Source organism: Scatophagus argus, chromosome 4, assembly GCF_020382885.2.
Source record: "Scatophagus argus isolate fScaArg1 chromosome 4, fScaArg1.pri, whole genome shotgun sequence".
NCBI classification, from domain to species: Eukaryota; Metazoa; Chordata; class Actinopteri; family Scatophagidae; genus Scatophagus; species Scatophagus argus.
The window spans coordinates 22414251-22436718 of NC_058496.1; the positions used below are offsets into that span (position 1 = coordinate 22414251).

The window sequence follows — 22468 nt, forward strand, 5'->3', positions numbered from 1 at the left end:
GACATTGCATTGGGCATTTTTTGCTACACTTTGACAGAAAATAAACAGTGAATCTTAGTCAGTTGTAATAAAGAAACTGTGGCATTAACCGATAATAAAAATTATTGTCACATTATTTGCAGCCCTAGCCACAAGAGATAAACATGTTACTGTCCTGTATAAATTTAAAGTATTTAGAAATACCTTCAGTGTGTGTGTTACTTCTGACTGTAATTGGTCATTAAAGTACTTATTTGATCATAATGAACAGAGCTCTTTTTTCTATATACTGCTTTCATTTCTGACTCTTCATTTGTGTGTTACAGATCTATGATGCAGAGGGGACGTTACAGCACTTTATTGATGGCAATGATCCCAGTAAGTCGAGCTGGATGAGGTACATCCGCTGCGCCAGACACTGTGGGGAGCAGAACATGATGGTTGTACAGTACAGGTAAGAACAAATCAGATTTTTTTACTCATGTTTGGTGGGTGTTTGACAGCAGGCTAAAACTTGGCTGTTGTCTGGTTTATGTGATCTCTCCAAGAAAGCACCTGTACTGAGCCAAAATTTCTGCACAATTGCAAGTGGACTGTATTTCTGGTCATGTCAATTTCACAATGTCTCCCTTGAAATTTTGTTTCAGTATTTGATATTTAATAATTTAAGGGGAGATATGCCAATTATACCTTCTGCATCAGACCTTGTTGTATAATTCATGTCTCTTAAACCAGTTTGTGGAAAAACGTAAGCCTTGTCTCTGGAATCAGTGTCAGGAGGAGGAATAATCTAGTAGACGGGTGTATTTTCCAGTCAGAGTTTGTCCAGAGTTGCTGGTCTTGGCTGGACTGCTTTGTGGGGGTCTGTGGTAAAACCCAGAGTGGACTTTTGAGTTTGTCTTTTTTCTTGCGGTCATGAACTGGATAGGAACTGAACTGCTTTGGGGTGAGTCTTTCACACCAGAGATGCAGATATCTTTACAACTTAGCGGATGGACACTGGAATAGAAGTTTGGTTCAAACGTAACCAAACAAGGTGAGAATCTTTATCTGCATATACCAAATTACTTGGTCGCCAACAACACGAAAGGATATGTACTCAACTTGCTTTTTGCTCTTGCTTCACTCTTCACTCAACTCACTCAAAAGATGTGATTTTTGAAGTACTGACAGTTTTGTCTGAAGCCATTGATTTTGACTGCTGTATTGTCACTAACTAATTTATAAAGCTGTTCCTGATTTTAATAGTGAACTGGGCAAACTATAAAATGAAACTCTTCACTGTTGTATGGACAGTGTGCTCTCTGCCGCTGATGGAGTGCTTGAGTATTAGATAAGACAGAGAGTGGACAGTGTCTTTATGCTCTAAAAACAAACAAACAAACAGTCTTTCGCTACAGAGAAAGTGTAGTATCGTGTAAACTTCTAAACACTGCACAGTTTGAATGGAGACTGTCAGTTTTCAGGGCTGGTAAGCAGCTCCCTCTGTCAGTCTGTAAAACTTATGTACAGAAAAGTTAGCAGTAGCATTAAGAGTCATATTTTAGACATTTAAACACCATCACAAGTAGCTTAACAGCAGGTTGTTATTGTAATATTTAATGATGGTAGAATCATTATCAGCTTATGTAATATCTTACTGAATGTTAAATTAATAAAATTAATAATTTAATAAATTAATAAACATTTTCCCCATAAAAAAGTAACTATGTTTATTTTATTATTTCTTAACATTGGGACATGTTGTGCATTACTGCTTACGTATGTAGTTTAAAATTTATAGTAAATCTGTAGAAACAGTAAGAACACCTATGTTCTAATTAAAAATGTAAGTAATAAAAATAAGATAAAGGTTAGTCAGTTATTATTTTCCATGCTGTATGGTCTAAAACAGAGATAACCAGAGTGCAGCCTTATTATGACAGTACATCCTTGTAAACACATTTGGCTCAACTCCTGGGACAGTTAAATGATAAGATAACATATCTAAAGGACGTTCTGCTCCAGTCTCTACGGTTCACTCATGAGTCTGAGATTTACTGACACTTACTGACACTGACCACAGTTTCTCAGGAGCAGGTGTGAGAAGTGTGGGAGGAGTTTTTGCCATTTTATTGTCCACAAGGTACACGTCTCTCATTCCTCCTCCTCACTCTCTAATGCATAGAAATTTCAGATGATCTTGCAAATTGCATGGAGACATGAGACACCTTTATGTAGACAAACAAAACAAAGCATCTCATAAGATTGGACAGTTGCTATTTCTATTTTTTTTTAACTTGCTCTTGTATCCAGTGATTTATTTCTTCCACGTGTATTGCCTTCAGTGTATTGATTTCTCTTAGATTTTCTTTATTTAGTGGAGAAAATGTTTGCATCAGGTTATACATTTCTTGTTCTTGTTTTTTCTTTATTATATCTAATATGATTTCATTGTGTTTTTGTTGCTTCTGCTTCAAATACTCGATTTCTTCATCATATTTTTCCATCAGAGATGCAAAGGCCTCAGTGTACTTGAGTCTGAATTCATTGATTTCTTCAGCTTGCTTAAGAGCCTCTTCTTCATGCTTCTTCTTGATTACTGCCAGATTTTCAGTAAGGGTGTCTTGTAGTTCTTTCAGTACGTTCTCCTCTTTTTCTTTTTCCTGATCTGATCTTCTTTTCTTTTGTTATTATATTTTTCTGCTTCCGGTGCATATTCTTCTCTGAGCTGAGCTGAGTTGTGTTCTCTCCTCCTGCATTCTTTGTTGGTCTTCTTGATCTCGCTTCTTCCACCATTCCTTCTCCCAAGTCTCTTGTTCTCGTCTCATTATTTCTCTGTTTCGCATCAACTTTTTGTAATCATCTGACTATTTTTCAGTTTCAAGTTTTATTTTTTTTTCCAGGGCTTCATAATTTTGTGCCCACTGGATTCACTGAATTTCCTCCTGAGTTTTGGCCTTCTCTTTCTCGGCTTCTCTCTTTTCCTGTTCGTTCTTAATGTATTCCTCCTTTTGCTTTGTCAGTTTGGAATTCCATTCTCTTTCTTGTTCATTTTTGGTTATTTGTTCTGCCAGTTCTTTTTTCTTTGCTTGTATTTCTTCTATATATTTTCTTTCTATCACCCCCTTCTCTCTTTGTATCTCTTCTTCCTTTACAATCATGATCCTGGCCACTTCCTTTTTAACAGCTCTCTCAGCTCCTTGAAACATCTTGGAGGTGTAGCAGTTGCTGCCATTTGCCTTCACCACTGACTCAACTTTAGTCAATAGCTCTTCCTCTTTTTTTTTTTTTTTTTTTAACAAAGCCTCCTATGTCATGCTGCATGTAATTCTCAATTGTTTGATTTTGAAGGTCATCTCCTCTGGTGAATACAACAATGATGAAGTTTCCTGACTTCTTGCCAAAAAACTCCTTGATCAGTTCCACAGTATCTTTTTCCTTCTGTGTGAAGCAGCCGATCTGCACCACCAGTGAGAATGCAGGAGGCCCTGGAGCCAACAAGGTGATGCATTTTGTTCCTGTTCCTGTTTAACTTTATTGTTGGACAGAGTTGCGTCATACAATATGGGTGTGTCAACCCGTAACAGATCGCCCATCAATCTCTCCTACTGCTTTTTGGCAGTATGCTTGATCACAGAGTTCATGCAGGCTGTAGATTTGAAGCATTCTTTGTCCAGAATAGTGTTCGCAGTGGCACTCTTTCTACAACCAGGACTTCCCGATCAGTACCAACCTTAGACACTCTGCTCTCATGTTTACAACCTGGAATCTTCATTTTGGTTTTACAACTTTACAACCTGCAACCTTATTTACTCGGGGCTTCGCCATCATTTCTTACATGAAACATCTGGATTCATTAGCTCTCATCTGTTCCACAGTATGCAACAAATAAAAGACCTGCTGCTTGGTCAAGAACAAAATATCAGTTTTTGGAGCTCTGACAAAGATCCTGGATGTGCTTATTCTCCTTCAGAAATCTTACAACGGCTGGAGAATTTGGATTTGACTTCACAGTTAACAGAATCAAGGTGAAGTCATTAACTCGAGAGCCAAATGTGTTCTGGATGGCCTCTAACTCTTTCTTGTCTTCATCAGTGAGAGGACCCACAGGCAGGACCAGTACAAAGGCATGGACTCTGACAGGACCACAGAGTGAGATACACCTGAATGATTCCTTTATCACTGTCTCCTGTTTTCCATACAAGGCAGCTCAACCAGGCAAACCAGACGTCCACAGGCCTCTCCCTGATTTTTTAACACACTCTGATGGGTTAACAGGTTGATCAAGCTTCTTGCATGGCACACTAAGTTAAGAGGAGGTTTGGACATTAAAGACATTGTTATAGCATTATGCTCTTCTGTATGGTTTAGATGTCCTCCTTTGTTGTCACTCACTATGTTCTCCATCTTTTCCATTAATGCTTGATAATCATGTTCAGGAAGATCTTTTTTATGGAGGAAAATCTTGGGCTACTTTTGTTTGCAGTCTTGGATGACTTGATTTACTGAAGAATTCTGCAGCTCCACATTTTGTGTTTCGATGACCACTGAGTATTTGAAAGCAAAGCTTTTCCTTTTTAAAAGCTCAGAATGAACCTTAATTGTTGTTTTTCCTCTTCACCTCTTCATTGAAATCTGAAGGCATCGCTAAGGGCAGGAGAACATTTGGTCCAGGGGGGCAAAGAGCAACACACTTTTTCATCTCGAGTCTCACTTTATCCTCAGGCAGACTGAAAGAAAGAAAGTGACATATTTTGTCATTGGAGGGAACTCACTCCAATGAAATTCGTGCTCTGCATTTAACCCACCCAAGTGACGTGCACACACACACAGCAAACCCGGGGCAGTGGGCGACCGCGTGCAGCGCCCGGGGAGCAGTGGGGCTTAGGTACCTTGCTCAAGGGTACCTCAGCCATGGACACCGGGACGGGGAATCGAACCAGCGATCCACCGGTTACGAGTCCGACACCCTAACCGCTGATCCACGACTGACATTCCCACCACTGTTAATGTTTGTTTTCTCCATTTTCCAAAGGTAACTCTACTTTGTTTTGTCATAAGATCGGGATTTTTATTTTCCTTTGTGATAAAGTTATTTATTGTTTTCTTTTCGTTTTGACTGTTCAAAAAACACCAGAATCCTGAGTTCAGATGCTGTAAAACAACAATAGCCAAAGCATTAAAATTTGCACAACCCCATGAGCACATTTTTTTGTTCATTTTCCGTTTTTGTTAGTGGTTCATACAACTCAGATGCTGAAAAATGTTGCACACCATGAAAACAAACTGTGCACAAGCCCAAGTGTGTGCATAAGCCCAAGCCCAAGCCCATTTATCCAAGCCCATGTAGTAATATCCTTGTTCCCTATATCCCTGTTTCATAGAGTGGTGAACTTGCCATATTCTTGCTTGTGAGCAACTGAGCCTTGCGAGGATGCCCCTTTCATACCCACTCATGATACTATTGCCTACCACCAAGGAACCTGTTTACCTGTGAAATGTTCCAAACAGGTGTTTTTTGAGCAGTGCACAACTTTCCCAGTCTTTTGTTGGCCCTGAACAAATTTGTTTGAACTGTGCTCAGATTAAGCATGTACTTAACAAAAATTAAGTAAATTGGGTAAGACATTAAATATACTGTACATGTACTGTTTTTGATTGTCATTAGGATTAGCATTAATTAATTACACATTCTGTTTTATTTATGTTATACACAGCTTCCACCTTTTTAGAACTGTGGTTGTGCATTAATTCACATTATCTTCTATAAAAACCTACTTTTATACAAAAAGCAGGTTTTATGTATCACAGCATTACATATATTTCCCATTTTTATATCTAGAAGAATCTTTCATAGTGCGATTTCAGGGACCCCTAAAGTGATACTGGTTGCGTCTGGTGCCTCAGTCCCAACATTGCAGTGACTTGTGTTTTCATCATGCTCATGTGTGTTGTATAAGCCAGTGGAGACACTACAGGTAAATGCGAGTGGCCAGCTATATAGCTACTTACAACTTTCTTTCTGAATTTGATTGCTTTAAGTTACTAAAGCTTGTGTTAAAATGTGCCCTTTCATTTTCAGTGCTGGGCAAATAGCTAGTTGTCCCTAGCAGTTCATGACCAATATAAAATGTCATATATCAAGTAATGTCAGTTAACAGTAGTGCTCAGTCATAAGCAGTGAGAACGGAGGATGATTTCTTGTAGAGATTTCAAAAATTGTTGTGTGGTATGTGCTCCATTGGCTAATGTAATGGACCTGATCTATCACCATACACAGAGCGCAGTCATTATGCCAAATAAGCAAGATACAGTAAGGATTGTAAGTCTTCAGCTGAGTGAAGCATGCAGGCTGCTCGGTTCCCCTTATGCCCTGGAGAAAAAGTTGACCACCCAATTGTCTTCGTATAATTTACTGTCAGTATTAAAGGCATTATGGACCAGTCAGAATAAATGGGAAAAGTTTAAGGATAAAGTTTAAAGACACATCCTTATTCTGTGTGTTGCAGCTATGGAAAGTGTATCTCCAGCTGGAAACAAATTCCTCCCCATAAACTAGTTTTAAAAAGCGAGTGGGGTTTGTCTTTGGTCTAACATTAAAAAGAACACATTTAAACATACAGCTATATTAATTAATCATTTGCTGAACTAGGCCTGTTTCACTACAAACGTTCATGACTGCAACACATGTTGGCAAAGTTGATCGACAATATTTTGACAAATCTTCACACTTGTGGCTGCATCATCCATGATGTATAAAATTCAAACACAAAGATTAATATAATTGGCTTCAATTGAACTCATCCTTAGGGTAATTGAATTTTATGAATAAAATGTGTACTAAAGTGTATTAAACACTGTAGATGTTAAATGTTAAATTATTGAATGTAATTTCCTGAAATATTCTATATATCTGTATACTAAGTTAATAAACAGTTAACCTGTGATACAGACATGAATAAATTCATGTCAACATATCAAGTCAATCAACAAATCAGGTTTCTTGCTGGCTGCATCTTACCATTTATTTATTCTTTTTTCTGGTGACATACTTAACTTACCTGAGGTGCTGTTTCTTTTTGTTGTAGTATTAGTTCTCTAGGAGCATGTAATGTGTGAATGTACGACAAACTTTGGTTCTGGTTCAATGGAACAGTTAAGGCCTGAGGATTATTAGTAAATTACTTTAATTAGTGTGGTTAAAGATGAAATATTTTCTATTATACAATTATACATTCTGCATATTTTTTTAGACATTTATAATTTGTTGAAATTTCATTTTTCTATTCACCAGGTGACATTTTTGCATATAGTCTTTCATCAAAGTCAATAAAAGTTCAACTCACCTAGGACAACCTTTTTGTTAGCACAGCTGACGGGGCAGGGCTTGACATAGGCATGACAACAATGAAAACAGTCCAGTACAAACATGCCACAACAAGCGTGTCATGGAAATAACAGAAAGGTGACTTCCCATGATCAACACTGGAAAGATGTGATCAGTGCATTTTGATAGCCAGGGTTGGACCTGTAACAATAACAAGCCAAGTGACCTCACCAGCAGTATCTCTACCACACACATATACCTCATAAACTAAGTTAAATTTCACAAAATTGTTGAAGTGCATTACTATTAAATCAGCATTTGGATAAGCACTTGAGCTTGGTATTTTACTGCCAGCAAGTGTGCTGGACACGACAGCAAACTCAATTAAGTAGTCACTTAATGCACTAAAACTTCTATTACTACTCCTATGTACTACTACTGCTTTTGATAATACATATTTTGATAGTTGCAGGACATGTGAAATAGCCTGTTTTAGTTTATTCAGCTTTTTGTTGCACAAAACAAATAGCTAATGGTGTTCTACTGAAAATGTTAAATATTGCTCAGTCACAATCCAGGATTTTATTTATTGGATAGTGTTCAATACAATGGTTTTATGAGTGAAGGAGTGTCTGTTTCTTGTCATGAAGTTACTTATTGCTGTATTTTCACTTTGACTCTTTCCAAACACCACAATCCTGAGATCAGGTGCTGTGGGAAAACAAAAACATAATTTCTGTTACCAGTTAACCTAATAAAAAAATAAAAATAACCTAATACCAGTTAGGGCTATCTTTTCATTTATGTTTTTAAATAATTAATCTATTAAAGATGTTTAGGGACAAGTATCTTCTCTCTCTCTGCAATAGGATACAACTTAAACTGAATCTTGAATGTAAAAATTCTGTTCAGTGTTTTAGCATCTCATAAACCTTCAAACCTTTCGATCTGTAACTCAAGACTCTCGAGTCTGTTTGTGAAGCCCCATGCCCCCACAAACCCAGCCCCTTTTGTTACGTTGATTCAGGTCTGTATTTACAAATACCTGCCTACTAAACTTACCACATGCTGCAGTTGTTGATCCCGCCATATATTCTCTTCGGTTTGTAAGGGTAACACTGGACAAACTTATTTCAGGAAAAACAATGCAAAATGATTGCACTGAAACACTGAGGTAATATGAAAGCTCTGAGAGGCATGTGAGAAAAAAAATTCTGTTGTTCCATTTTCTAAATTGTTTTCACTCCTCTTTTTATGGCTCTACAGAAAGTAGTTGCCAGCAGCCTGTTGAGCTATATTACCCTCACATCCTCTTTTCAGTTTTATGAAAGGCTAAATCCAAATGTCCATGACTTAAAAGATCTTGTAGACTTGTGGACTTCTGTAATGCAAAGTAAGCATTATTTGTTTAATATTTCTTAGGTTTTTTGTTTGTTTATTTTTTTATCCACCGTTTGTCTTATTTTGACCTTAAAATCATTTCCCATAAATTTTTAAAGGATCATCTGAGTTGCGATGTTGTGATAACAAACTTTTAGCAAACACTCCGTAACTTTAGCATTTAAAAGCTGAAAAAATGCTGAATGTTGAACTATTAATATTCCTTAATAGTTTATCCCTGGCTGGAGCCCAGCCCAGGCAAGAGGCGGGATACACCCAGACGGACACACAAAGACAGACAACCACACACGCACTCACTCACACCTAGGGACAATGTAGAGTAGCCAATTAACCTAATGCGCATGTGTGGGAGGAAATTGGAGTACCCGGCAAAACCCAGGCAGGCACAGAGAATTTCACACAAAAGGGTCCACACTGGAATTTGAACCTGGAACTCTCTTGCTGTGAGGCAACATTGCAACCACTGCACCACCTCCATCTGGTCAAATCTAAAAGAATTATCAATTTAGCAATAATTCAACAAAGGTGTCCTTTTAATACTATGTACACCAGCTACAACCACTGACAGATTAGTGGATAAAATTAATCATCTGTTAACAATACAATATTCTACAGGGAAACCTTGGGTTCTGGTGGATGTTCTTTGACACACACCACCCACCTAAACATTGCAGGCCAAATACCATTATGACATATCGTTAAAACTGAAGCAGTGTTGCACTAGTGCCACAACAACTGACAGCCAACAACAGGCGATTGGATATAGTTGTTGTGGTTTTCAAATTGGTGTGGAACACCTGTTCAAAGAGAACAGTGACTGACATTTCTGTATTCGGCTTTTTTCTCTCAGTGTCTTGGTCTCTCAATAGTTTATTGATATTTTAACAGTTTATATACTGTCACCTGGTCAAGCAGTCACCTGTTTCATTAGGGACATGCACATGCACATTACTTTAAATACAGCCACACACACACACGTGCCCATTTGTCTAACTACGCTTTTTTTAAGAACATAAATGCACAAATAATCCAATCTGTTGTTACAGACCAATTTTAATCTCAAAGTACAATGTAGTGGAGAAAATTACAAGCGAAAAAATTGGTACCAGTAGTTGTTCTAAAAGGTCTTTAAATTAAAAGGAACAACACTGAGTGTGCTGCTCTAATGACAGCCAGCCACACACTCACACACACGTTATTATTTTGTTAGTGTTTGTAAAATTTATGTTGTCATTATGTTTATGTTGTCAGTTTGTGCTATTTATAGTTTTAATTATCAGTGAGAGGGATATCAGACTTGACCAAGATGGTAATTCATTTGTGTGCAGTGTGTAAAACCTCTCCCATGGCAACATGATCACCTTTCAGCAATATCATTTATTCATGTTATTAGTATTATAGTATCAGTATGAGTAGCATTAGTATAATATAATTGTCATATCTGATCTGAACATATCTACTAACTCCAGCAGAGATGCTTGTTTTCCTCTCAGGTGAACAGAGGAAAATTCTTTCACTTTTCTTGCATTTGGGAAAGGAAGAACTTCACTCTTCACTCTTTATTTACTGACAAACTCTACACTACACTCTACGCTACTCTACCTGCACTGTACATTTTACTGCTAAACTGACAACTTGCTGCTTCCCCTTTTCATCCTGCTCTGTGCTGTTTGAAGCTTCAATTTTGATTGTAAACGGTACAGCCCTAGAAAAGCCCTAGAGAAGACTCACTGTTCATGGGTTAAGAATAAAATTGCATTCTGCAATGTACAACACAGCAGTTTTTTGTGTTGAGCAATGAAGTGCTCAGGCCCGTAGAACCAGCAGGAACACAAGAGGTCTAGGATTAGAACCTCACCCAGTTTTCTACACTGCCTGCTGGCTTAAGTACAGATATTATAGAACATATATCTCTGGTGTTATTGAGCAATATTTTACTTTCTGCATGAATTCATTGTTTCTGTGGACATCGGGATACTCTCAAGCAGTGAAGGATATATATGAAGAGTTCACTAAACGTTCACATTGCATTTAAGTAATTTACAGTGGGTTTACACAGAGTTAATTCTTTTTTTCAAAAACCTTTATAAATGCTGCCTTCCAGTTCAGTCCTTCTTTAATTTTAACTTAATTTTGAATGATTTCTTATTAGAATATGTTTCATTATGACTACCTCGGTAAAATGAGGAAATGAGGAAAAAATCTGAGCCAATATGTAATGACTCTAAAACTTTATTCATCTGTGTACATTTTTAAAATAGTGACGTGTGTTTACATGAGAACATATAACAAGAAGTTCAGACTTGAGAATGAAGGCATAAAAAATGTTGCACTAAATTCCTCAGATTTTCATTCTTAACCATCCCTAAAAACAATTTTAAAAAAAGCAGATTCCATTTGGGCCCACTGAAAAATCTTTTGTTTACTAACATGCTGTGTGTTATACAGATTCACTTAAATTTACAGCTAAGAAAAACTTCATGTATCCCACCCTATGTAATTTTGTACTGACAACCCCAAGCAGAAGAAAGAGTGACAAATAGAAATTAAAATAATAAATAAAATACAGATAACACTTTGCATGTGGCAGTTAGTAAGGGCTACTGTGGCCACTAGGACAAATGTTAACTTGACCTTTGCACTATACAACACTATTTAGCTTACTTTTTTTGTTATATATATATATAGTCAAACATTGATCAAATAATATAATGGTATGTGCCAAAAAAAAAAAAAAAAAACGAAAACAACTCAGATCACTTAATAGTCAGTTCTGCAGTTGAAACTGTCAAAAACAAAACATCTCATAAAATGCTACAAGCCTTGCTTTCTGCTGCTTTTTTCACATGTTCCTGTATCCAGTGATTTATTTCTTCCTCATGTATTTTCTTTAGCTCATCAATTTCTTTGTCCCCATTTTCTTTGTTTTCAAAATACTTCAATTTCAGGTCATTCATTTCTTGTTCTTGTTTTTTCTTCAGTTTATCAAAGTCTTTTTGATATGCTTTGTTTCTGCACAGCTGTCCCATCATTGTGTCGTTTAGTTTTTGTTGCCTCAGCTTCATATCCTGTATTTCCTTTCCATACTGCTCGAACACAACTGAAACATCATTGACATATACATGTCTGAATTCACTGTATTCTTCAGCTTGTTTTCTGGCCTCTTCTTCATGTTTCTTCTTTATTTCCTCTAGTTTTTTCTCATAGTTTTCTTGTAATTCTTTAAATTCTCTTTCCGCGTTTTCTCTTTTTGCTCTAATTTCTTCTTTTCTTATGTTTTTGTACCTTTTTAATTCTTGCTCGTAGTCTTTTCTGAGCTTTCTAAGTTGTGTTTGCTCCTCCTCTTGTCTCTGTTCATCTTCTCGATATCGTTTCTCCCACCATTCCCTTCTTTCTTGCTCCCAAGCCTCTCGCTCTTTTTTAATTTCTTCTCTACTCTGTGATAATATCCTGTCAGCAATTTGTTTTTTTGTTCCATATTTTATTGTTTTCTCCAGAGTTTCAAGTCTTTGTTCCCACTTGCGTTCTTGGCTTTCCTCTTGGCATTTCTTGTTCCTGTCCTCTTCTTCTCTCCTTTCTCTTTCTCTCTTCTGCTCCTTCTTCATGTCCTCTTCTTTTTCTTTAACTAGTTTGGCGCTTTCATCTTGATCAAATGTCGATATCAGTTGTGCCATTTTTTCTTTTTTCTTTTGCATTTCTTCTTGATGTTTCCTTTCAAGGTCCCTCTGTTCTCTCTGTATCTCTGGTTCTTTCACCTTCATGATCTTTTCAATTTCCTTTTGTGTGGCTACCTCTGCCTTCTTGAACATCTCTGAAGTGTAGTAGCCACCGCCATTTTTGCTCACCAGTAACTCAATCTTGCTTAGCAGCTCACTGACTTGAGAACGATTATTTTGATCATTGTTGTTGAAGACCTGGTATCTTCCTCCGCACTGAGTTGTCAGATTTTTGATGAATCCCTCGGTGTCTTCTGCTAAGTAACTCTCTACTGTTTGATTTTTAAGATCATCTCCTTTGGTGAAAATGACAATGATGAAGTCTTCTGACTTCTTGCCAAAAAATGTTTTGATCATCTCCACAGTCTCTTTTTCCTCTGGTGTAAAGCGGCCAATCTGCAGCACTAATAAAAACACGTGAGGTCCAGGAGCCAACATGGTGATACATTTGAGAATCTCCTGTTGAACTTCACTGCTGGACAGAGTTGTGTCAAACAAGCCAGGGGTGTCTACCACAGTGACAGGCTGCCCATCAATCTCTCCTGTTTCTTTTTGGCAAAGCTGGGTCACTGACTTGAGACAAGCTTTGGAGTCAAAGCATTTTTTCCCCAGTATTGTGTTTCCAGTGGCACTTTTTCCAGAACCAGTTTTCCCAATCAGCACCATCCTTACAGACTCTGTACTTGACTTTGTACTTGGTAGAGATTCTCTACCCAGCATCATCTTATGAGACTCTGTACTTGGCACCTTCACAAGAGACTTTCTACCTGGTACCTTCACAAGAGACTCTCTACCTGGTACCTTCACAAGAGACTCTCTACCTGGCACCTTCACAAGAGACTCTCTGTCTGGCACCTTTACAAGAGACTCTCTACCTGGCACCATTCTGAGAGATTCTCTACCCAGCACCATCCTGTGAAACTCTTTTTGCTTATATGTGTTACTTTCCACCTTTAAAGATGTATGTCTTGAAACTCTTGCACTCTTGGAAAACATATCTTTTGTGAAAAATCTGCATCCCACAGCTCTCATGTTTTCCAAGGTATGTAACACTTCAGGCACTTGCTGTTTGTCTGTGACGTTAAAGACAAAATGTCGTCCACCACATTTCTGAAAGAGTTCCTGGACATCTCTGTTTTTCTGTAGAAATGTCACTGCTGCTGGAAAGTTAGGATTTGCTTCCGCAGTAAAAAGAATCATGGTGAAATCATTGACCCGTGAGCTGAAAGAGTTCTTGATGGCTTCCAATTCTTTTTTGTCATCCTCAGTCGGGGGACATAAAGGTAGGATCAGGACAAAGGCATTGACACCCTCAGGATCACAGAGGGAGATACACTTAGATGATTCCTCCATCACTGCTTCCTTAGATTTTCCATACAAGGCTGGCAGTTTCACCAGCGAAACCCACCGTCCACACACCTCTCCTTCATTTTTGACACATGCTGATGATTTAACATGTGGACCAAATTTTCTTTCTCCCAGAATGGCACGAGCTGCAGAAGTCTTCCAGGCTTCGTGTTGTCCACACAGTACCAAGTTTAGAGGGGGCTTTGGACATTCAGGTGGTGGCATCTGATCAGTCTCTTCAGTAAAGGTTAAATATTGTCCTCTGTTTTCACTCAGTATGTTTTCCATTTTTTCAATCAGTTCTTGAAGTTCGTACTCAGGAAGATCTTTTTCATCCAAGCTGATTTTGTGCTGCCTTTGTCCACAGTCTTGGATTAGTTGTTTCAGTGAGAAATTGTCTCCATTATCATTTTGCGTTGTGACAATCATTGAGTATTTAAAAGCATCTTGGCCAAAGAAGCTCATGATAAACTTAAATTTTTGTCTGTCCCGTTCATTAAAATCAGAAGGCTTCACTAACAGCAGCACAACATTTGGTCCAGGGGGGCACTCAGCCACGCACCTCTTCATCTCGTATCTCACTTTATCCACAGGCTTACTGAAGACATGTGTTGTTTTCACTACTGTGAAGGGCATATTTCTCAAATCTTTATGGATATGTCCAAATTGATTGTACATTTTTTGATGAGAACAGTCCTTTTTGCCATTGATAAAGTTACTTAATGTTATGTTTTCGTTCTGACTTTTTCCAAGTATCACAATTCTGAGTTCAGATGCTGTAAAACAGAAAAAAACAAAAGCATGACAAGAATGTTCAAAATTCATTGAGGCAATCATCATTCTGATGTGTCAATCAATGTCAGTCATTCACGCATTATATTAAGAAAAAAAATGAAAAATGTCCAACTGTCCAGTTTTAAGAAATTCATAAATGTGGAAATTATGTATCATCAAATTTGCTCATGTATGCAGATGACACTGTGCCATTTGTGTCCACTACCAGAAATATCTGCTACAATATTTTAGTTGCTTTACAATTTATAAGATCAATGTGAATACATAAGGAGTCTCTTCACTTGTCACTTACTATGTCTATGTATGCTCTGCAGGTAGTGGACTGTGGGTTTATCAAACGCTGAAAATAGCTGCCTACTGTGGGAAACGACTTGCTTTGTAGAGCTGAGATTTGGTTATTTAATTCCAACATCGAGTCACCCCTTTCATGTTACAAAAAAATTATAATTTTATTCAATGTTGTGTCAGTTTTGAGTAAAACTGATAATGAAAGTTTTAGTATTATGACTTCATATTACAACTATCTGTCTAGATAATTATCACATGATGGTAAAGGAAGAAACATAAATCTGGTTTGTTGAATCTGCTGGTTTGAGTTTGCTGCTTATACAGGACTATTTAAAATTAATGTTACTACACTGACCAGTTTCTTCATTTGTCTCTTCTCATTGCTTATTGCTGTTGTTTTGGGGGAACAATCATAATGTTCTATTTAGTACACCCTTAAGTAAAAGGAACTACTAAGATCTGTGGAAAAACAACTACCCCATTCCTCTTTGTTATAACTTTTGAAATTTTGGTCCATTTAATTAAAGTCTTCCTTCTTATAGACAGACCATATCTATGATGTGAGGACTTACTAGACTTACCAGAGGCTGATGTTGCCATTTTGTATTAGAAAAATTCCAGTTAACAGTTAGAGTCTGAAGTACCTGTTGAATTTAAGGAAACAAGCAAAATTATGATACTAAAACCAATAGATAAATAAAGCAAATAAACACCATCATCTGAACATTATACAGAAAGTTTTCAGTATTAACAGGATAAGCAACCCTGTGAAAATGCATTTGTGTATTACAATCATCTAAAATAGTAACTTAAATATTAACTCGCTTTGATTGCAGCATGATTATAGCATGAGATATTAATATAAAATCAGGCAGCTGGAAGATATTGACGAATATTGGATACTGTGGAATTTAAGTGGCTTCAGTTTAACACATTTGAATATGTAATCCATATATAAAAGTGCTCATTTACTAAAATGTAAATTAACTGTATATATTCTCCTTAAGATATAGGCATTAATAACTTTCAGATAACATAATTCAAATCATTTCACATAATCACATAAACAGAATATCTGGAGATTCTCAGTCATTCAGGTCATATTCACTCAAAGAGTTAAAGCTTTAACTCTCTGAGTGCATAAACAGAACAAATATTTGCTTTTACTTTTCAAAAAAATGACATGAGCTTTCCCGCTGGTTGGTGGCTTTTTATTTGTTTCACTGTTTCAATCTACATAGTCAAACATTCTGCACTCACCTGAGAATGTTGTCTCTTTTATTGCAGCTTTTGCTTGAGCTCATACCATATCTTGTACAGGTATGCTGTACTTAGTCTGTTAACAAGTCAGGACATATTTTGGTCCATCAGTTCACCATGCCTGAACATTCACCACCTGCGGATTATCAATTAACTGTTTATTATTAATCAATTAATCAATCAATTATTATTAATCAACCAATCAAATTGAGGTTGTAAGCTGCACACACACTTTCTGTTTGTTTTTGTTTGTCTCATTGGTTATTTGTGGCATTTTATATCTACTCACCAGTTAAGATAACAGCACCACTTCGTCTCAAGTGAGTAAGTCAAGTCCCAACTCTAAAATGAAACTCAGTCAGAGTTTGGCATGACAACAGCAAATGGGCAGGGCACACATACTGACATTACCAACTGGTAAAACACATTAATAGTTGTCATTGCACAAGTACGAGAACAATGAAACAACAGTGTTTGTCAAACTAATTCTGCTCATCACTTTTTTTCAGGCTTAGTTGAAGTTAGTTATAGATAGATAATTAGATGTGCTACCCTGCACACAGCCAGTATAATTGATAGTCTGGGGTTAACTGTGGTCGGTGGCTGTTCACACCACTGATGCTTTAACTGGGCATATGATTCCAGCCGACAATGAAAGTTGACAATGAAAGCCATTTTGCTGCCAGGTGCAAGGACAGAACATGGACACTTCCATAACACAGTAAAAATTCTAAATTTAACAGTTTGGTAGGGCTTTGAGTTGTGCTATATTTCCATCAGATAAATGAGCCTCCCACAGAAAAAACACCCAACCTGTGAAGTTTGGAATTTGGAATTCCCCTTGCACCTTGCACGTGGTTTCTCGACAGGGCCTTTAAAAACTGGTAAAACTCGTCAGTACCAGGAAACAGCAACAGAGCAGTTATCAAAAAGAATATCTTGTTTCCTGTATGATGAGCATAAATGTTTGAGTATAAAGAAAAAAGTCCCGTTCCAAAGACAGTTTGGTCTGAAGACTTGAAAAAAGACACTGGACTTGGACTTCAGCTTTCTGTATCAGCACAGATAATGACATGAAAAGAACAGATTTTCCATCTAAAAAAGTGACAGTTAACACTCTTATTCAAACTCCAAGATGTCTTGTAGCTGCACTGCTTTCTGGTTTATTCCCTTCTTCTTTTGGTTATTGGTCTTTGATCCTTTCGACTGTTTTTGAATAAATATGTTACAATGCAGGAAATGATGGGCCGACTCATCTCCCGTGTGACATATTTATTTTTTTTTAGAAACTGCAAAACAGAAAAATACAGGTCAATAGGAGCGTACACGGTGTGTGGTCTGTACACTGTCGCACCACGTACTCACTGAACTTCTTATCAATCTTATCAGAGCACCCTCTGCTGGCAAAACATCTATTGCACCATTACTGCAAAAATAAACATTAACAGTAGTTCTGCCCGTAACAATCTATCTCATAGTGCCACACTCTCCCCCACAAAATTTAATGTCTCCTGACATTACTGTTTACATCACATATTCAACCATAACTTTAACACACTTTGACAGTCCAAGGTCTTCAGAAGGTGTTTCTCCCAATAACCTGAGTAGTAGTTACCCTACAGTCCCTCTGAGTCAGAGTCAGCTTCTGTCTTTGAGGTTGCTGTCTCACAGTGTCAGTCTCATCTTCATTTGCAGCTGGAATGTCAATCTCAGGTTCACCACTCCCGGGCCTTTCAGGGTCAGTCTCAGGGTCTTCATTCTGCCCTGGCACGTCCTCTTCACTCTGTAGTGGCAAATCGTCTTCACTCTGTAGTGGCAAATCCTCTTCTTGGTGTTGAAGACTTGGTTGAGGCTGGAAAGGCTCTGCCAAGGGATTGAATGGAGTCTGCCTCTGTCGTCTCCCTGGCACAGGTCTGAGGTGCCACTGGTAGGTGCCTCTGTGGTCTTCCTCTGATGTGTCACCGTTCTCTGGTTGCTGCTGTTGTCTACGCGAAGGTCTGGTCTTTTTCTTTGGGACAGTTGGAGAGTCTTTTTGGGTCTGAGCAGTCTGTGCTGGTGGCTTTTCAACGGGTAGAAAGTCACAGGGTAGGTGAGGTTCCTATGCACCACCCTCTCTCTTCCTTTGCCATTTTCTGGACTGTCATCCGCTTTTCTCTCTTCCACTCTGTAGACTTGGTCCTCCCAGTATGACTGGATCTTTGCGGGTCCACCTCTGGGCGTGAGGTTTTGGAGGAGGACTTTATCCCTGGGTCGAAGATCTCTCCCTTTGATTCTCACATAGTAGTAGGCTTTTCCTCAAGCAGCTTCCTTGATAGCTGTTTCAGAAGCCACTTTTCCAGCAGCTTCCTCTTTTTTTAGACCAAAGAGCAGATCGATGGGCAGGCGTGGGGAACGTCCAAATGAGGTGATAAAGGGCATAGCCTGTCCCCTCACTCTTTGTACAGTTGTATGCATGAACCACTTTAGCCAATGACTCTTTCCAATCATCCTTCTCCTTGTCCTGCAGGGTCCGTAACATGGACAACAGGGTGTGGTTGAATCTTTCCACCTGTCCATTACCTTGTGGGTGGTAGGGTGTTGTATGGGAGCCCTGGATACCGGAGAGTTCTTTCATTCTTGCCATTAGCTTATTTTCAGTTTTTTCGCCCATTCCGTGGTGCAGTCTGGTCGGGAAGCCGAACTTGAGTGCAACGTCGTTGAAGAGCTTGTCTGTGACAGTTTTAGCTGCCTTGTTCTTCGTCGCGTAGGCTTGATCCATGACGACTAGGATATACTCATAGCCCTGGTTACACTTTTCCAGGTGGAGGAAGTATATGGACACAATCTGATATGGGTAAGTGGACTAGATTGAGGTCAGGGATGCACAGGTCTGCTTACTCGGCTTCTTCTTCTTGATGCACTCACACTCTTCTGTAACAAAATGCTCGACTTCTGCTGCCATCTGTGCCCAGTAGAACCTGTCTCGGATCAGGTCAAGCATCCTTTCAACCCCTAAGTGGCCCATGTCTTGATGGAGCTCTTTGAAAACCAGTGGACGGTAGGCTTTAGGGATCAGTAGCTGCTCTCGACAGGTTGTTTGGCGGCGTAGGACACCATCTCGGTCGACGTGAAGCTTCAACCAGTGCTTACGCAGTGCAGCTACGGCGGGATGCTCAGCCTTCACCTCTGTCCTACTTGGTCTTCTACCCTGTGATTTGTTCCAGAGTACTCTTGACAGGACTGCTTCCTGCGCTTTGCGAACCTGATCTGGTGTACAAGACTGGTTAGTGTCAGAATCTTTGATCAACTTTGTGTTAAAGTGGATAACTCCTACGCCTACTGATACCGACTCCATGGATGCACTTATGGCTTCCTGCCCAACTTTAGCTGTGCAGCTCCTCATGTAGCTGTCAATGTCCAGTGGGATCCCCGACAGCCCATCAGCGTCTGCATTGGTCTTACCTGGATGATGGTGTATGGTGAAGTTGTAGTTGGCCAGCTCTGCAACCCATCTGTGACCTGTGGCATTTAGTTTTGCTGTAGTGAGTACATATGTTAGCGGGTTATTATCAGTGTACACCATGAAAGATGGAGCATGGTACAAATAATCCCGGAAACGTTCACAGATGGCACACTTCATCGCCAAAAACCCTAATTTGCCCGCGTGTAGATGGTACTTTTTCTCTGCTGGACTCAGGGTGTGGGAGCCATACGCTATCACTCTCATCTTGCCTTGCTGTCGCTGGTACAAAACTGCGCCAATCCCGACCTATGATGCATCACAATGTAATATAAAAGGGATTGGTGAAGTCAGGATACCCGAGGACAGGAGGTCTGGTAAGAGCATCTACTAGCTGGTTCAGTATCTCTTGGTGGGAGCTGGTCCACTGAATGGGTGTGCGTGATGGTAAGTGGCCTTTGTTTTTCTTTGCCTCATTTTTCGACTTGTCAGTTGAGGCTGGGGCAATGTTGCTCTCAGAAGGTGGAGGACTAAGCAAGCTATAGAGGGGGTGGGCGACACTGCGCCTGAACAGCTCACACTTCTTTGGGGTCAGTTTAACACCATGTTCTTTATGACACTGGAGGACGAGGCGGATGTGCTCTAAGTGCTCTTCAAAGCTGCTGCTGTGCACGAGGTTGTCGTCCAGGTATGGGAGGCAAATTGTGTCCCTGAGGCCTGCCAAGCAGTGTTCCATGCTCCTCTGGAACTCAGCGGGTGCGGAGCTCAGGCCAAAAGGAATGCGTGCCCATTGATAGAGCCCCCAGGGTGTGATGAAGGCAGTCAAGGGGCGGCTTTCTTCATCCAAGAAACCCTGGTGGTACGCCTTGCCCTGATCCAACACCGAAAACCAAGAGCTCCGCCCAGCACATCCAACATGTCTTGGATTCTTGGTATTGGATGGCGGTCGGGGACTGATTTGCGGTTATACACAAAATGCCAAGTCAAAGATCCTTTTGAAGAATGGACTGAAGGCCTTCTCCATTGAGAAGTTTTCTTTCCTAGCTTGGTCAAAGTGTAAATCACTGGCTATTCCTTTTTTTTGCATCTGTGAATTTTTACAGTGTGCTCTAACTGTAACGTCACTCTTGCACATAGACTGTACAAACCTCAAAATGGCCACTTCGTTGGGCCAGACCACTTTGAAATTGTGGACTGTCTTTGTTATGCTTCATCAGCATGAAGGTTTTAAAAAAACATCTTTTCAAGAATGTAGACACATTATTACACCTTTTAAGGAATTTGAGTTGTTTGATTTATAACCTCACACTGTTCATATGTATGCTACTTAAAAACTGATTATAAAGCTATTTTTGCTTTGAATGAAAACAGAGAATAGAGGAAAGATCAGAGAGCTGACGATGCTGCGTCCCACTGATCTGCCAGAGGAACAATTTTAAACTGAACTGTGCTGCTGGAAGGCACCAGGGGTCTTTATTTTTCATACCTGAGAGTCTGTTAGATGTGTGTGATTTATAACACAGCCCCACCTCAGTGTAGCAGCACGTTTGTATTTAAAGACATACACTTGTTTTAAATACATACAAGCTGCTGCATGTTTGTGAACCCCACTTTCTCTTTTAATCCTGGGAGGTCATTGGGTATGTTTGATTTATAGTCTGGTTCCCCTCGGCTGTGTTTTCACATGGGTCCAACACCAGCCCACCTCTCCCTTGGTGTGGAAAGAATTAAGAAAACACACACAGAGACTCTCAAAGATCTTCAGCAGGCTCAGTTCGACTAAGTCGACCAAGTCTGGCCGAACGAGCTGTTCTCCTCAAACATGTTCTGATCTTTATCAGTATTTTCACTCTATTGTTAATAGCAGGGGAAATGCTTAAATCCACAAATGCATGAGTATCTGAATTACTCCTTAGAGCTCTGAAATATGAAATATGTCACATCATGTTTGTGCTGGATTGTATTCAGTAATCTATGAAAGCATTCATATAGGATACACCATAAACATGAACAGCTTTGTTGTTAAATTCTTACGGTAAGAATTACTGCTGATGTAGCGCGTGTCAGTATCTGTTCATGTTTTCATAGATGCTCACATGTGCTGTGGTTTTTAATGGTCAAAATTGTGCATGAAATGCAACACACGAAGGGCTGATGGACGCTTACTGATTTCTGCAAAACCACTAGCACCCAGCCTCTACTGCAGTGGAACAATTGTGGTATTGGTCTGGTAGACCTGCCAGGTGATACACTGTCAGGTGACAGTGAGAGAAATTCTTGATGGTATTGTCCCTATCAGTTTGTTTCATCATCATACGCAATAAAACTGGTATATGGCCACACCCATTATCCTACCTGTTAACCGTTTAGTGTTGTTGTACATCAGGACAAGTCAGCAGAAAACAAAGCTTTATGTCACTAGGAAACCCACCTCCTGCAGGTGACCACTGTTAAATATTCTCCTCCAAACGTGCACATACTGTATCCTTCTCCCTCTTTGTATATATCTGCTTTTTTTTCTTTTTAGTTTCTTTTTCTCTTTTTTTCTCTTTCACTTCCTCTCTCATTGTATATTAGCTTGGTGTGTCTTCACTTGATTAAATAAGCATCATGTCACACAGCTGACATTCCCCCTCCTCCTCTTTCTCTTTCTCCTCCTCCCCATTTGGCTTTTGTCTTCTTTAATTTGTCTATTTGTCTTTTTGTCCTTCAGTTATTTATATTCCTCAAATTCTCTTTCTCACTGTTTATTCTCTCCTCTTCTCTTGAGAGTCACTTTGACAGGAAAAATAAAGTTGTCTGAATTGTGACTGTGATGAATTATCTATCTGTAAAAAGTTTCAAATCTTTAAAAAATATAAAATGAAACTAATGTCTGGCTTGAGAGAGGGAAATTGTTCTAAAATAGTTTATATGGTTTGGCTGATATAAGAG

The 22468-nt window shown here is 39.0% G+C and overlaps 2 protein-coding genes across 2 annotated transcripts in view; one reads left to right on the forward strand and one right to left on the reverse strand.

Annotated features, from left to right (window-relative positions):
* prdm6 (PR domain containing 6) overlaps window positions 1-22468 on the forward strand; it is an 80300-nt gene that overhangs the window by 27890 nt on the left and 29942 nt on the right. Inside the window, exon 4 of the mRNA XM_046385811.1 lies at window positions 306-433. Within this exon, the coding sequence (XP_046241767.1) occupies window positions 306-433 (128 nt within the window). The remainder of the gene's footprint in view (window positions 1-305; window positions 434-22468) is intronic.
* LOC124057484 lies at window positions 10904-16476 on the reverse strand. The gene is made up of 4 exons (XM_046385809.1): window positions 16385-16476; window positions 16096-16231; window positions 15417-15479; window positions 10904-14528 (listed from the first exon to the last, which is right to left on the reverse strand). The coding sequence occupies exons 3-4, from the start codon at window positions 15433-15435 to the stop codon at window positions 11494-11496; spliced, it is 3054 nt and encodes a 1017-aa protein (XP_046241765.1). The 5' UTR covers window positions 15436-15479; window positions 16096-16231; window positions 16385-16476; the 3' UTR covers window positions 10904-11493.